Here is a 14476-nt window from a genome sequence, read left to right as displayed (position 1 = left end):
CTTTCACCTGGAGGGATCCCACCCTCCTCACCTGACCTGCCAGCACCACTCCTCTGCCTGGGGTGGGCCCTCTGTGGCCAGGCTGGCCAGGCTGCAGACACCGGCCTCTAATCCTGCATCCCCGCAGCCCATCAAGCGGGACTTGATCCTGACGCCCAAGTGTGTGTATGTGATTGGGCGAGAGAAGGTGAAGAAGGGACCCGAGAAAGGCCAAGTGCGTGAAGTCTTGAAGAAGAAGCTGGACATCCAGGCTCTGCGGGGAGTCTCCCTCAGGTGAAGCCAGGTCCCTACCTGCCGCACAGTCACTCGCACCTGTCCCCTGGCTGCCCTCATTCTAGTGACCCCGTCTGTTACCCTGACAATCTTACCTGGTGCCATGCCTGTAGCCCTCTCATGACCCCACCTGTCATATTCACCTGCCCCCTACGCTCACGATCCTTGGGTGCCAAAAGCTGCTGTCCTGCACCTTACCCTCTTACTAGACCTCACCTGGCCCTCTTTTGTAACCACCTCTCCCACTCCTTGCCACATCCCTCTTTTTCTCCTACCTGGTCACCCCTGACTTGGCCCTTAACTGACCCTTCCCTAAATCCACCTTCAGCCACCTTCACCTGTCACTCTCACCTGTCGCCCTCACCTGTGTCCCACCTGACCCTCTCACCCGCCCCTCCCCAGCACGCGACAGGACGACTTCTTCATCCTCCAAGAGGACGCCGTCGACAGCTTCCTGGAGAGCGTCTTCAAGACCGAGTTCGTCAGCCTTCTGTGCAAGCGCTTCGAGGAGGCAACTCGGAGGCCCCTGCCCCTCACCTTCAGCGACACGTACGGCCCCGCCAACCCCAGCACCATTTCGGGGTGGTCTCGGCGCGGAGCACCCTCTCCCGCTCCACCTACCCGGCCGAACTGCGCCTCGGCCCCGGCCCCGCCCCTGCCCCGGAACAGCGAGGGTGGGATGGGGCGGGGGACCCCGGCCCGCGCCCCCAAGCTTTCTTCTCTCCCCACAGACTACAGTTCCGGGTGAAGAAGGAGGGCTGGGGCGGTGGCGGCACCCGCAGCGTCACCTTCTCCCGCGGGTCCGGCGACTTGGCGGTGCTCAAGGTCGGCGGTCGGACCCTCACCGTCAGCGTTGGCGATGGGCTGCCCAAGAGCTCCAGTGAGTCTGCGCGGCAGAGGAGGCGGGGCAAGAGAGCGGACCAATGAAGGCTTCAGAGACGGGGAGAGGGCGGGGCCAGCGAGGCTGGTTAAGAGTGGACAAAGGCCAGGAAGGGGAGGGTCTAGAGAGAGACAGAAAGAGAGACTTTTTTGAGGTTTTTGAGGTTTTTTTTTTTGAGATGGGAGTCTCGCTCTGTCGCCCAGGCTGGAGTGCAGTGGCGCGATCTCGGCTCACTGCAAGCTCCGCTTCCCGGGTTCACGCCATTCTCCTGCCTCAGCCTCCCGAGTAGCTGGGACTACAAGTGCCCGCCACCACGCCCGGCTAGGTTTTTGTATTTTTTAGTAGAGACGGGGTTTCACCATGTTCGCCAGGATGGTCTCGACCTCCTGACCTCGTGATCCGCCCGTCTCGGCCTCCCAAAGTGCTGGGATTACAGGCCTGAGCCACCGCGCGCGGCCCGGCCTGTTTTTTTTGTTTTTGTTTTTGTTTTTTTTTTTTTTTGAGGCGGAGTCTCATTCTGTTCTGTCGCCCAGGCTGGAGTGCAGTGGCACGATCTTGGCTCACCACAACCTCCGCCACCCGGGTTCAAGCGATTCTCTTGCCTCAGCCTCCCGAGTAGCCGGGATTACAAGCGCCTGCCACCGCGCCCAGCTAATTTCTGTGGTTTTAGTAGAGACGGGGTTTCACCATCTTGGCCAGGATGGTCTTGAACTCCTGACCTCATGATCCACCCGCCTCGGCTTCCCAAAGTGCTGGGATTACAGGCGTGAGCCACCGCTCCCGGCCAGAGAGAGAGACTTTTAAAGAAAGGCTGCAACCAATGAGTGGGCGTGAAATGTGGAGGCGGGACGTGACCATGGAGGAAACCAATCAAAACAGTGGGGCAGAGCCGGCAGGATGGACCAGAGTGGGCAACAGCAAGGAAGGGGCGGGTCTAGAGAGAGAGAAAGGCTGTTAAGGGGAAGACATGACCAATGGGGGGGAGAGAAATGTAGAGGGGTGTGGCCAGAGCGGCAACCCTGGAACCCGGTAGCGATGAAGGAATGTCCTAAAGTGGGCGGGCCCAAAAAGCAAGGCCAGTGAGGTGTGGGGCACTTGGGGGCGAGGCCAATTAGTGGGCGGAGCCAATGTACCTGTACCTAAGGGGCGGTGCTAATGGGAGAGTCTGAGGGGGTGGGGTGCGGCGTAACCTCAGAATGGACTAGACTTGTGGGCGGGGCAAAGAGCGTTGTCTATCACTCAAATCCCTGACACTCTTCTTTCAGAGCCTACGCGGAAGGGAATGGCCAAGGGAAGACCTCGAAGGTCGTCCCAGGCCCCTACCCGGGCGGCCCCTACCCGGGCGGCCCCTGGGCCCCCGAGAGGTGAGGAGCTGCGTCCCTTGCTGTCTTCCCTTGTGTTTTGTGGGTCCCATGGCTTAAACCAGACCTTAAGCAAACGAAATCTAACAAACACAGTTTACCACTTACTTCTCTGTCCAGAACTCTCCATAGCTCCATGTCTCCCATAGAATAAAGGCTAAACTTAGTTTGGCATTCAGAGCCCTTCAAAACCCAAACCCAGCTAACCACTGACATCTTCTCTCCTCCTACCCCACACTCCTGCCCTGCAAACTACATCTGTTTGTTTGTTTGTTTGTTTTTTGAGATGGAGTCTCCCTCTGACGCCCAGGCTGGAGTGCAGTGGCACTATCTCGACTCACTGCAAGCTCCGCCTCCCGGGTTCGTGCCATTCTCCTGCCTCAGCCTCCCGAATAGCTGGGACTACAGGTGCCCACCACCATGCCCAGCTAGTTTTTTGTATTTTTAGTAGAGACAGGGTTTCACCGTGTTAGCCAGGATGGTCTCGATCTCCTGACCTCGTGAGCCTCCCGCCTTGGCCTCCCAAAGTGCTGGGATTACAGGCATGAGCCACAGTGCCCAGCCTCTTTTTTTGTTTTTTGTTTGTTTGTTTGTTTGTTTGAGACGCAGTCCAACTCTTGTCTCCCGGGCTGGAGTGCAGTGGCAAAATCTTCAGCTCACTGCAACCTCAGCCTCCTGGATTCAAGCGATTCTCCTGCCTCAGCCTCCTGAATAGCTGAGTTACAGGCAACCACCACCACGCCCGGCTAATTTTTGTATCGTTTTAGTAGAGGCAGGGTTTCACCACACTGGCCAGGCTTGTCTCGAACTCCTGACCTCAGGTGATCCACCCGTCTCGGCCTCCCATAGTGCTGGGATTAACAGGTGTGAGCCACAGTGCCTGGCCTCAAACTACATCTTCTTTTCCCAACCCACCAAATTTATTCTTACCTCCAGGCCTTTGGACCATTTCTCTGCTACTCTCTCAAATTCCCATTCCATTTGTTGAGCTCTTATGTATCCACCAAGACTTACCCACAGAAGCCCTTCTACAGAGGAGAGGAGGAGGGAAACTTGCCCCTGCAAAACTGCTCCTGGCCCGGCCAGGTGGCTCACACCTGTAATCCCAGCACTCTTGGAGGCTCAAGGCAGGAGGATCACTTGAGTTCAAGATCAGCCTGGGCAACATAGCCAGATCCCGTCTCTACTAAAAATTCTTTTTTTTTTTTTCAAGACAGAGCCTCGCTCTATCACCCAGTCTGGAGTGCAGTGGCACGATCTTGGCTCACTGCAACATCCACCTCCCGGGTTCAAGCAATTCTGCCTCAGCCTCCTGAGTAGCTGGGATGACAGGCATGTGCCACCATGCCCAGCCCCTTTTTTTTTTTTTTTTTTTTTTGAGACAGAGTCTAGCACTGTCACCCAGGCTGGAGTGCAATGGTGCAGTCTCAGCGCACTGCAACCTCTGCCTTCCGTGTTCAAGAGATTCTCCTGCCTCAGCCTCCCGAGTAGCTGGGATTACAGGCATGCATCACCATGCCCAACTAATTTTTTTTTTATCTTTAGTAGGGACAGGGTTTCACCATGTTGGCCAGGCTGGTCTTGAACTCCTGACCTCGTGATCCACCCACCTAGGCCTCCCAAAGTGCTGGGATTACGCCACCGCACCTGGCCTTTTCTTTTCTCTTTTGAGACTGAGTCTCGCTCTGTTGCCCAGGCTGGAGTGCAGTGGCGTGATCTCGGCTCACTGTAACCTCCACCTCCCGGGTTGAAGCAGTTATCCTCCTCAGCCTCCCGAGTAGCTGGGACTACAGGCGTGCACCACCATGCCTGGCTAATTTTTGTATTTTTAGTAGAGATGGAGTTTCACTATGTTGGCCAGACTTGTCATGAACTCCTGACCTCATGATCTGCCCACCTTGACCTCCCAAAGTGCTAGGATCACAGACTTGAGCCACCGTGCCTGACCTAAAAATTCTTTTTAAATTAGCTGGGCAAGGTGGTGTGTGCCTGTAGTCCCAGCTATTTAGGAGGCTGAGAGGGGAGGATAGCATGTGAGCCTTGGAGTTGGAGGCTGCAGTGAGCTATGATCTCACCACTGCACTCCATCCTGGGCCACAGAACAAAACCTGTCTCTAAACAAATAAAAAATAAATAAGGCCAAGTGCAGTGGCGCATGCCTATAAAACCAGCATGTTGGGAGGCTGAAGTGGGAGGATTGCCTGAGGCCAGGAGTTTGAGACCAGCCTGGTCAACATAGTGAGACCCCATCTCTACTTTAAAAATTATAAAAATCAACTGGGCATAGTGGAGCATACCTGTAGTCCCAGCTGCCCCTAAGAGGAGGCTAAGGAGGGAGGATTGATTGAGCCCAGGACATCAGAGTTGCAGTGAGCTATGATTGTACCACTGCACTCCAGCCTGGGCAAGAGTGAGACCATGTCTCAAAATAAACAAATAAAAGTAAAAAATAATTTTAAAATTCTTAAAAAAGCATCTGTTGGCCAGGTGCGGTGGCTCACACCTGTAATCCCAGCACTTTGGGAGGCCGAGGTGGGCCGATCACGAGGTCAGGAGATCAAGACCATCCTGGCAAACACGGTGAAACCCCATCTCTACTAAAAATACAAAAAAATTAGCTGGGCGTGGTGGCAGGTGCCTGTAGTCCCAGCTATTCGGGAGGCTGAGGCAGGAGAATGGCACAAACCTGGGAGGCGGAGCTTGCAGTGAGCCGAGATTGCGCCACTGCACTCCAGCCTGGGTGACAGAGCAAGACTCCATCTCAAAAAAAAAAAAAAAAAGCCTCTGTCTAGGCCCTCCTAGCCCCAGAGCCCCTCTGTCTGGCCCAATCCTTACCACACTGGGTTGAGAGCATGGCAATCTCCTCCCTCAGACTGGGAACTTGGAGCCAAGTCCTCCTCAAATCCTCCTAGCATCACCCTAATACATGTCTTCATCCTTGCTCCTGCCACAGGCATGGATCGCAATGGGGTGCCCCCCTCTGCCAGAGGGGGCCCCCTGCCCCTGGAGATCATGTCTGGAGGGAGCTCCCACCGGCCTCCCCGGGGCCCTCCGTCCACATCCCTGGGAGCCAGCAGACGACCCCGGGCACAGCTGCCCTCAGAGCACAACACGGAATTCCTCAACGTGCCTGACCAGGGCATGGCCGGGTAGGTGGGGTGGGAGGGCAGCCCCAGGAAGTGGGCAGGGGGTAGGGGAGTGTCTGGGGCTGTGACTCAAACCCCCTGTGCTCACAGCATGCAGAGGAAGCGCAGTGTGGGGCAACGGCCAGTGCCTGGTGTGGGCCGACCCAAGCCCCAGCCTCGGACACATGGCCCCAGGTGCCGGGCGCTGTACCAGTATGTGGGCCAAGATGTGGACGAGCTGAGCTTCAATGTGAACGAGGTCATCGAGATCCTCATGGAAGGTGTGTGTACCAGGGCAGAAGCTGGGGTCAGGGGAGCGGTAAGAACCCTGACATCACCAGGCAGACCCCACCACTGTACACCCTCCCCACGGGAGAACAGAGATAACAGACGGGTGAGGTGGCTCATGCCTGTAATCCCAGCACTTTGGGTGGCTGAGGCAGAAGGATCACTTGAGGTCAGGAGTTTGAGACAAGCCTGGGCAACCTAGCAAGACCCCATCTCTACAAAAGATTTACCAAAAAAAAAAAAATTCTAAGAGTGGAAATGGCCGGATGCAGTGGCTCCCAGCATTTTGGGAGGCTGAGGCAGGAGGATGGCTTAAGCCCAGGAGTTCAAGACCAGCCTGGATAACATTAGGGAGACCTCATGAACAAGACAGACGGAGCAGGCATGAGAACTTTCTCCAGGGCCAGCTAGGGGCACCTCAAGCTTTCCTCTCTCCCACAGATTCCTCGGGCTGGTGGAAGGGCCGGCTTCACGGCCAGGAGGGCCTTTTCCCAGGAAACTACGTGGAGAAGATCTGAGCTGGGCCCTGGGATTCCGCCTTCTCTTTTGCCCGCCTGTCTGCCTGCCTGCCTGGTGGGGAGCCAGGCCCTGCCAATGAGAGCCTCATTTACCTGGGCTGCAATGGCCTAAAAGTCCAGTCCTCTGGCCTCCAGTCCTGCCCAGGCCCTGAGTCTGTGAGTCACTGCTGCAGCCCCCACCCCTGGGCCCTGATCTTCCCCCAACATCACACCCGCTCCGCTGCCCATTCTCCACTTCTGCGTGTGTCAAACGGGACTAACAGCAGAATCTACCTCCCAACTGCCATGTGATTCAGAAATGAGTCTTGAGTCCTGTGCTGTTGGCAAAGTGCCAGGCACAGTTGGGGGGAGGGGTCGTTGACAAGCGTGACTTTGCTCATTCTGTCATCACTAAGGCAATAAATGTTTGCCAGGTGAAAGCATGAGTTAACTTACTACGTGCCCAAAAAGAACAGCGTTTTCACAACCCTGTGAGGTAGAAGGACCCCATCTTACAGGTGGAACGATGGAGGTTCAAAGAGGTTCACTGACCCAACACTGCACAGAGCCATGCCTTGTATTCATATGTGGCCACAAAGCTTGAATTTGTCCCAGTTTGGGCCGGGTGCAGTGGCTCACACCTGTAATCCCAGTGCTTTGGGAGGTGGAGGCAGATGGATCACTTGAGATCAGGAGTTCAAGACCAGCTTGGATAACATGACAAAACCCTGTTTCTACTAAAAATTTAAAAAAAAAAAAAAAAAAAAAAAAATTAGCTGGGTGTGGTGGTGCCTGCCTGTAATCCCAGCTACTGAGGAGGCTGAAGCAGGAGAATCGCTTGAACCCGGGAGGCAGAGGTTGCCATGAGCCAAGATCACGCCACTGCACTCCAGCCTGGGCAACAGAGCCAGACTCCATCTCGGAAAAAGAAAAAGAAATTGTCATGGCCAGGCACAGTGGCTCACGCCTATAATCCCGGCACTTTGGGAAGCCAAGGCAGGTGGATCATGAGGTCAGGAGTTCGAGACCAGCCTGGCCAACATGATGAAACCCCGTCTCTACTAACAATACAAAAATTATCCGAGTGTGGTGGTGGGCACCTGTAATCCCAGCTACTCAGGAGGCTGAGGCAGGAGAATTGCTTGAACTCGGGAGTGAAGGTTGCAGTAAGCCAAGATTATGCCATTGCACTCCAGCCTAGATGACAGAGTGAGACTCCATCTCACAAAAAAAAAAAAAAAAAAAAAGCCAGGTGTGGCGGTGGGCGCCTGTGATCCCAGCTACTCAGAAGGCTGAGGCAGGAGAATCGCTTGAACCCGGGAGGCGGAGGTTGCAGTGAGCTGAGATTGCGCCACTGCATTCCGGCCTGGGCGACAGAGCAAGACTCCATCTCAGAAAAGAAAGAAAAGAAAAGAAAGAATTTGTCTCAGTTTCCCTTCCAGAAACTGTATCCCAAATGGTCCAGCAGGTCCTGTTAGTCTTGAAGCTACAGCCACCAAACCCATCCGGGACCTGTGGAGAGAGGCAGGTCCCACATGCTCCCACCCTCAATGCACTCTGGGTCACTCCTGCCCCCTGCCCACCAATCCTATGTCTGTGCTCTCTTTAGTCTTCACCCAACTGGGGTCAAGACTAGTTCTGACGTTTAAGAGCCCTCATTTCCTGCTGGAGTCTCAGCATTCTAGGGCTCCCTGCAAGGGCAGTTGGAACCTACTGGGAGTCCTGCTATGGTCTGAGCCTAAACATCCTGAAATTTGGGCTGGGTGCAGTGGCTCATGCCTGTAATCCCAGCACTTTGGGAGGCTCATGCCTGTAATCCCAGCACTTTGGGAGGCCAAGGCGGGCGGATCATCCGAGCTCAGGAGTTCAAGACCAGCCTGGCCAACATGGTGAAACCCTGTCTCTACTGAACATACTAAAATTAGCTGGGCGTGGTGGAACGCGCCTGTAGTTCCAGATACTTGAGAGGCTGAGGCAGGAGGTGGAGGTTGCAGTGAGCCAAGATTGCACCATGGAACTCCAGCCTGAGCAATAGAGTAAGACTCTGTCTTAAAAAAAAAAAAAAAAAATCCTGAATTTTGGGAGTGGTTGTGCATGCCTGTAGTCCCAGCACTTTGTGAGGCCAAGGCTGGAGGATCACCTGATCTCAGGAGTTCAAGGCTGAAGTTAGCTATAATCATGTCACTGCGCTGCAGCCTGGGCAACCCAGCAAGACCATCTCTAATACTAAAATAAATCAAATCCTGGCCAAGCATGGTACCTCACAGCTGTGTAATCCCACAGCACTTTGGGAGGCCAAGGCAGGAGGATCACTTAAGGTTTGACCACCCTAGGCAACCTACTAATACCCTGTCACTACAAAAAAATTTTAAAATTGGCTGGGCGCAGTGACTCATGCCTGTAATCCCAGCACTTTGGGAGGCCAAGGTAGGCAGATCATGAGGTCAGGAGTTCGAGACCATCCTGGCTAACAAGGTGAAACCCCATCTCTGCTAAAACTACAAAAAAATTAGCTGGGCATGGTGGTGCACACCTGTGGTCCCAGCTACTTAGGAGGCTGAGGCAGGATAATTGCTTGAACCTGGGAGGCGGAGGTTGCAGCAGTGAGCTGAGATCACGCCACTGCACTCCAGCCTGGGTGACAGAGTGAGACTCCATCTCAAAAAAAAAAAAAGCTAGGCCGGGCGCGGTGGCTCACGCCTGTAATCCCAGCACTTTGGGAGGCTGAGGCGGGCGGATCACAAGGTCAGGAGATCGAGACCACGGTGAAACCCCGTCTCTACTAAAAATACAAAAAATTAGCCGGGCGCGGTTGTGGGCGCCTGTAGTCCCAGCTACTCGGGAGGCTGAGGCAGGAGAATGGCGTGAACCCGGGAGGCGGAGCTTGCAGTGAGCCGAGATCGCGCCACTGCACTCCAGCCTGGGTGACAGAGCGAGACTCCGTCTAAAAAAAAAAAAAAAAAAAAAAAAAAAAGCTAGTGTCGTGGTGCATGCCTGTATTCCCAGATACTCAGGAGGCTGAGGTGGGAGGATCACTTGAGCCCAGCAGGTCCAGGCTGCAGTGAGCTGTAATTGCAACATTGTACTCCAGCCTGGGCAACACAGCTAAACCCTGTCTCTCTAATAAATAATAATAATAATAATAATAATTCTAGCTTTCTAGATTCTAGCTTTCTAAATTATTATTAAATATATGGACACCCACTCCGCACTCAGCCCCTCAAAGAGAAGCCAGCCCCATAGAGATGGGGCCGACTGGTGAGGTCAGGACTGGCCCACAGAAGAGGGGAATTCAGAGGTGGAATGGGCATTGCAGCAGGAGTCAGGAAGGTGGGAGAGGGTCGGTCTCAGCGGATTTGGTTGACAAGCACTGCACAGAGTGATTTAAGCTGTGATGAGCAAACTTCAGGCACAGAAGACCCAACTGGAGAATGGGGCATCGGGAATCCCCAGTACAGCCAGGAATCAAAGCAAGACTAGCGGCCGGGCACAGTGGCTCACGCCTGTAATCCCAGGGCTTTGGGAGGCTGAGGCGGGCAGATCACTTGAAATAAGGAGTTCGAGACCAGCCTGACCCACATGGTGAAACCCCATCTCTACTAAAAATACAAAAATTAGCTGGGCGTGATGCGCACGACTATAGTCCCAGCTACTCTGGAGGCTGAGGCAGGAGAATCGTTTGAGCCCAGGAGGTGGAAGTCGCAGTGAGCCGAAGTTGTGCCACTGCACTCGTCTGGGTGACAGAACAAGACAGACACACACACACACACACACACACACACACACACACACACACACACAGCAAGACTGGCCAGGAGAGCCTTCTGCAGTGAGCCGAAGTTGTGCCACTGCACTCGTCTGGGTGACAGAACAAGACACACACACACACACACACACACACACACACACACACACACAGCAAGACTGGCCAGGAGAGCCTTCTGCAGAATCTATTCTCACACACACACACACACACACACACACACACACACACACACACAGCAAGACTGGCCAGGAGAGCCTTCTGCAGAATCTATTCTCCCTTCTGTGCCTATCTTGGGAAGCTGAGCATGGCTGGAAAAAATCCTCAAGGCTGCAACTGGGTCTCAAGGGCCATTTTATTGCTCAATGATGACACAAAAGTATTTAGCAATCCCTCGAATGACCCTGGTGCTCTCCATCTCTGAATTTCCTTTTTTTTTTTTTTTATTTGAAGATTTTGAAGATGGGGTCTCACTGTGTTGCTCAGGCTGGTCTCGACCACCTGGGCTCCTGCAATCCTCCCACTTCAGCCCTCCCCCAGTATCTGAGATTACAGGCACGCACCACTGCACTCCAGCATCTGATTCTTGTTGCTGTTGTTTTGAGACAGGGTTTCACTCTGTTGCCCCAGACTGGAATGCAGTGGTATGATCATAGCTCCCTGCAGCCTTGGATTCCTGGACTCAAATCATGATCCCGCATCACCCTCCCAAAGTGCTGTGATTACAGGTGTGAGCCACTGTGCACGGCCTCATGGGCCATTATCTTAAAGGTTTAGCATATGCATAACAGATATCATCTCCTATCTAGGTTACAGGCATCTTCAGACTGCAGACCTCAGTCATGTCTGCCCTGCCTGCTGCTCACCCCACATCCTGTTGACTCTTTTACAAAATTTCTTAAGTCCGGTCCCTCCTCTCCCTTCCTTCCTTGGGTCCCTCTGTCTTCTGCTGCCTCACCCCATCCTTCGCCAGATTGCACTACCCTCCCCTGCACACACACACACACACACACTTCCTCACCCTACATTAAAATGATCTTTGTTTTTTAAAGCAAATGAGTTTTTAACTGAATAATTAAAAGAAAAAATTTTAATTTGTTTATTTTTGTTTTACTCTTATATGTATGTATGTATTTATTTTTGAGATGGAGTCTCGCTCTGTCACCCAGGCTGGAGTGCAGTGGCGCAATCTTGGCTCACCACAACCTCTGCCTCCCAGGTTCAAGCGATTCTCCTGCCTCAGCCTCCCGAGTAGCTAGGATTACACGAAGGCGCCACCATGCCCGGCTAATTTTTGTATTTTTAGTAGAGATGGGGTTTCACCATGTTGGTCAGGCTGTTCTCGAACTCCTGACCTCGTAATCCACCCGCCTAAGACTCCCAAAGTGCTGGGATTACAGGCGTAAGCCACCATGCCTGGCCTTTTGTTTTATTTTCTTAGAGACACGGTCTTGCTCTGTTGCCCAGGAAGGAGTGCAGTGGCATAAACACAGCTCACTGCAGCCTCTAAATTCTGGTCTCAAGCGATCCTCCCACCTCAGCCTCCCGAAGTGCTGGGATTGCAGGCTTGAGACACCACGCCTGAACAGAAAATTTTTTTTTTTTTTTTTTGAGACGGAGTCTCGCTCTTTGGCCGAGGCTGGAGTGCTGTGGCCGGATCTCAGCTCACTGCAAGCTCCACCTTCCGGGTTCACACCATTCTCCTGCCTCAGCCTCCCGAGTAGCTGGGACTACAGGCGCCCGCCACCTTGCCCGGCTAGTTTTTTGTATTTTTTAGTAGAGACGGGGTTTCACCATGTTAGCCAGGATGGTCTCGATCTCCTGACCTTGTGATCCGCCCGTCTCGGCCTCCCAAAGTGCTGCGATTACAGGCTTGAGCCACCGCGCCCGGCCCAAAAAAAACTTTTTTAATTAAAAATCACAAAAGTGAAAACTCAATCTCTCTCCCACTCAAACATCCCTGTTCCTCTCCCTAGTTTTTAAATATCTCCTAAAGGTATTCTCTGCATATAAAAGCCCATAGGGGGCTGGATACAGTAGCTCATACCTGAAATCCCAACACTTTGGGAGGCTGACGCAGGTAGATCACTTGAGCCCAGAAGTTCTAGACCATCCTGGGCAACGTGACAAAACCCCATCTCTACAAAAAATATAAAAATTAGCTGGGTGTGGTAGCACATACCTTTAGTACCAGCTACTAGGGAGGCTGAGGTAGGAAGATCACTTGAGCCCAGGGAGGTTGAGGCTGCACTGAGCTGTGATCACATCACTGCACTCCAGCCTGAGCAACAGAGTGTGACTGTGTCTCAAACAAACAAACAAACAAACAAAAAAGCCGGATGCAGTGGCTCATGCCTGTAATCCCAGTACTTTGTAAGCCCAAGGCAGATGGATTGCTGAGGCCAGGAGTTCAAGACTAGCCTAGCCAACATGGCAAAACCCTGTCTCTACTACAAATACAAACAAAAATTAGCCGAGCGTGGTGGCGCAAGCCTGTAGTCCCAGCTACTTGGGAGGCTGAAGCAAGAGAAGTGCTTGAACCCAGGAGGCGGAGGTTGCAATGATCCAATATCATGCCACTGCAAAGCGTCCTGGGGGACAAAGTAAGACTCTGTCTCAAAAAAAAAAAAAACAAAGTGCATTTAAGTACAATTTGCTTTACAGATGGAAATACATTGCACATAAAACCTACAGTTATGGCCAGGTGCAGTGGCTCATGCCTGTAATCCCAACACTTTGGGAGGCTGAGGTGGGCGGATCACCTGAGGTTGGGAGTTTGAGACCAGCCTGACCAACATGGAGAAACCCGTCTCTACTAAAAATACAAAATTAGCCAGGCATGGTGGCACATGCCTGTAATCCCAGCTACTCAGGAGGCTGAGGCAGGAGAATCGCTTGAACCCCGGGGGGCAGAGGTTGCAGTGAGCCGAGATCGCGCCACTGCACTCCAGCCTGGGTGACAGTGCCAGACTTCGTCAAAACAAACAAACAAACAAAAAACCTACAGTTGGCCGGGCGCGGTGGCTCAAGCCTGTAATCCCAGCACTTTGGGAGGCTGAGGCGGGCGGATCACAAGGTCAGGAGATCGAGACCACAGTGAAACCCCGTCTCTACTAAAAATACAAAAAATTAGCCGGGCGCGGTGGCGGGCGCCTGTAGTCCCAGCTACTCAGGAGGCTGAGGCAGGAGAATGGCGGGAACCCGGGAGGCGGAGCTTGCAGTGAGCCGAGATCGCGCCACTGCACTCCAGCCTGGGCAACAGCGTGAGACTCCGTCTCAAAAAAAAAAAAAAAAAAAAAAAAAAAAAAAAAAAAAAAACCTACAGTTGCCTAGAACTCAGCAAATACCTCTTGAATGGCAGCATGATGTATCATAGAGATCTAAGATGTTAGGTCTACCTTACTACCCTCTCAACAGCCCATCCTCCTCCAAGTGACTGCCAGGAATCAGATGATGCGCCTCCCCCTGCTAAAAATTCATCAGTGGTTACAACAGAAACCACACTCCTCTCTCTGCACCACTCCCATGGCCCTGCATGACCTGCCGTGCACCATATTCACTTTCTGACCTCCATACCCCCGCTCCACTCTACTCCAGTGGTGCTCTCATCTCCTCGCTGCTCTTTGACCAAAATAAGCCCGTCCCACCCCACTCCAGGACATCTGCACCAGCTATCCGGTAAAGCCCCCGCTCCTCGGGCTTTCCACCAGCTCACTCCTCGATCATCTGGAGACAGCTCCGAAGTCACCTCCTCAGAGTGGCTTCCCTGACCCATCACTTCCACATTTCATTGTTTCCTTCATTGCAATGAATAGGACAAAAGATTGTTTTTGCACTTGTTGATATACTATTTCCCCATTTTAATTTATTTTTATTTCACTTTTAGAGATGGGGTCTTGCTTTTTCGACCAGGCAGGAGTGCAGTGGTGCCATCACGCTCACTGCAGCCTCGACCTCCCTGGCTCAAGCGATGCTGTTTACCCATTTTAAAATGTGAGTGAAAGGGGAGGCGAGGTGGCTCACGCCTGCAATCCTAACACTTGGGAGGCCGAGGCGGGAGGATCGTTTGAGCCCAGGACCGGCCTGGGCAACACAGAGAGATCCTGCCTCTAAAAAGAATGTAATAAGTAGCTGGGCACGGTGGCGCACGCCAGTAATCCCAGCTACTCGGGAGGCTGAGATGGGAGGATCGGCTGAGCCCAGGAGGTCAAGGCTGTAGCGAGCTATGATCGCATCACTGCGCTCCAGTCTGGGCGACAGTGCAAGACCCTGTCTCAACACTATAAAAA

General features: G+C 53.1%; 1 protein-coding gene and 1 long non-coding RNA gene across 12 annotated transcripts in view; one reads left to right on the top strand and one right to left on the bottom strand.

Annotated features, from left to right (window-relative positions):
* MYO1F (myosin IF) overlaps positions 1–6864 on the top strand; it is a 59040-nt gene extending 52176 nt beyond the window's left edge. For all 11 annotated transcript variants that reach the window (XM_077979770.1, XM_077979773.1, XM_077979772.1 and 8 more), the window contains 7 exons: positions 128–273; positions 676–822; positions 1005–1153; positions 2419–2517; positions 5468–5663; positions 5751–5920; positions 6369–6864. In XM_077979770.1, coding sequence (XP_077835896.1) covers positions 128–273; positions 676–822; positions 1005–1153; positions 2419–2517; positions 5468–5663; positions 5751–5920; positions 6369–6445 — 984 coding nt within the window. In that variant the 3' untranslated portion in view covers positions 6446–6864. The remainder of the gene's footprint in view (positions 1–127; positions 274–675; positions 823–1004; positions 1154–2418; positions 2518–5467; positions 5664–5750; positions 5921–6368) is intronic.
* LOC144337072 (uncharacterized) lies at positions 3079–13139 on the bottom strand. Its single transcript, XR_013409704.1, has 3 exons — positions 12869–13139; positions 5033–5298; positions 3079–4161 (listed from the first exon to the last, which is right to left on the bottom strand). It is a non-coding gene; the product is annotated as an uncharacterized LOC144337072 (long non-coding RNA).
* Positions 13140–14476: the final 1337 nt, after the last annotated feature.

Source organism: Macaca mulatta, chromosome 19 (assembly GCF_049350105.2).
Source record: "Macaca mulatta isolate MMU2019108-1 chromosome 19, T2T-MMU8v2.0, whole genome shotgun sequence".
NCBI lineage: Eukaryota > Metazoa > Chordata > Mammalia > Primates > Cercopithecidae > Macaca > Macaca mulatta.
The sequence above is the reverse complement of the archived record's forward strand: the minus strand, read 5'-3'. Positions and strand labels throughout refer to the sequence as shown.